Here is a 1,687-nt window from a genome sequence, read left to right on the forward strand (position 1 = left end):
TGAAAATCCTATAAAAGATAACGGATTTTATTTTTCCTTTTTTATATTAATTTTCGAATTTCAAAATATCTTTTCTTTTTAAGATAACAGATTTTATTTTTCTATTTAATTACAAAATATTTTTTTTTACATTAATTTCTGCTCAAATATAACATATAAATTTAAAAAATATTTATAAATTTTTGAATAAATATAATATACAAATATTTATTGATTTAAAATAAATTAAAATAATTGTTACGTGCAGTTGCACGTACACTCAAATAGTATATATATATATATATATATTCCCCCTACTCCCTACTCCCTACCCCTTATTCTCTCCTCACTCTTTCTTTTCGCTCTCTCCCCGCAAAGAAGAAAATGTCTGGAACGTCGCAGCCGAAGGAGGAGGAGAAAATGTCGGCAACGTCGCAACCGAAGGAGAAGAAAATGTCGGCAACGAGCGAACCGTTCCTGATGGATGACGACAGGACCTTGACCGAGGTGACATTTGCCCGTGCCCACCGCATCACCACGACCGTCACCCACTCCGACGTCGTTGTCGAAAGATGGATCGGCGAAACAGCCGGAGGCTGCAGCTACGGTGTTCGCTCCAACCCCAGCCACCGCCCCTTCGTCGGTCTGGAGGTCGTCTGCCAGCCGAACGGCAACATCGTGCTCCTCCAGCTCTGCGTCAGCAACCGCTGCCTCATCTACCAGCTGCTGCACCGCGACCACGACACCTGCCCGCTTTACGAGCTCTTTGTGTTCCTCAACAGCACCCGGTTCTGCTTCGTCGGGGCCGGCGTGGAGGTGGTGGCCTACGGGCTGCGGAGGGGACACGGCTTCTTTGTGAGGAATAAGGTGGACCTCGGCGAGGCGGCGGCGAGGAGGCTGGGCCGGGAGGATCTGCGGCGGGCGGGGCTGGAGCGGCTGGCAAGGGAGGTGATGCGGGTGGAGATGGACACGCCGGCGGAAGTGCGGAGAAGCGAGTGGTGGCGGCGAGACCTGAGCCATGAGCAGATCGCCTGCGCGTGCGCCCACGCCTTCGCCTCCTTCGAGCTCGGGAGGATACTCGTAAAACAAAGTTAAAACCAAATTAGAGCAACAGATGAGCGTAGTTAGATTTATTTTATTTTATTTGTTATTATATAAAAATAAATTTTCATTAGCCTTCTAACTACTTGTTTGTTAGTGTGTTTGTTAGTCTGTTGGGTGAGTTATGATTATTCAAAAATGTAATGAGCCATGGTTACCTAGTCAACTAGGTGACTAGGCAGACATTTATAATTATATATTCCCCTCTCAATAAATTCTTTTTATATTATTTATTGTTTTAAAAATAACATTCTACGGTTTTATTCAGAAAAAAAAAAAAAAACTTANAGACCTGAGCGACGAGCAGATCGCCTACGCCTGCGCCAAGGCCTTCGTCGCCTCCAAGCTCGGGCAGAGACTGTTAGATAGTTAGGAGTTCCATCCATTTGTTGATCAGGTTTAGGGAGTCCCGCCACAATAGGATTGTCTTCGTACTCATAATTTTCTTTTTATAATAGAGCTTTGAAATCCATAGGTTCATACCATTAAATATTATTTAAAATATTTAAAATATTTAAAAATTAAATTTTATAATTTTTTAATATTATTTATCTGACAATCAAAAAGTCATAAAATTGATAATTTTTAACGGCCGGTATAGGATACT

The 1,687-nt window shown here is 42.5% G+C and overlaps 1 protein-coding gene across 1 annotated transcript; it reads left to right on the forward strand.

The window, feature by feature from the left end:
* LOC109714628 lies at window positions 364-1,074 on the forward strand. The gene has a single exon (XM_020239324.1). It carries the CDS (start codon window positions 364-366, stop codon window positions 1,072-1,074), a length of 711 nt encoding a protein of 236 aa, XP_020094913.1.

This window comes from Ananas comosus, linkage group 8 (assembly GCF_001540865.1).
Source record: "Ananas comosus cultivar F153 linkage group 8, ASM154086v1, whole genome shotgun sequence".
NCBI classification, from domain to species: domain Eukaryota; kingdom Viridiplantae; phylum Streptophyta; class Magnoliopsida; order Poales; family Bromeliaceae; genus Ananas; species Ananas comosus.

Excerpts from the sequence above, each read along its gene's own strand:
- LOC109714628 (XM_020239324.1), top strand. The coding sequence starts at position 364 with ATGTCTGGAACGTCGCAGCCGAAGGAGGAGGAGAAAATGTCGGCAACG.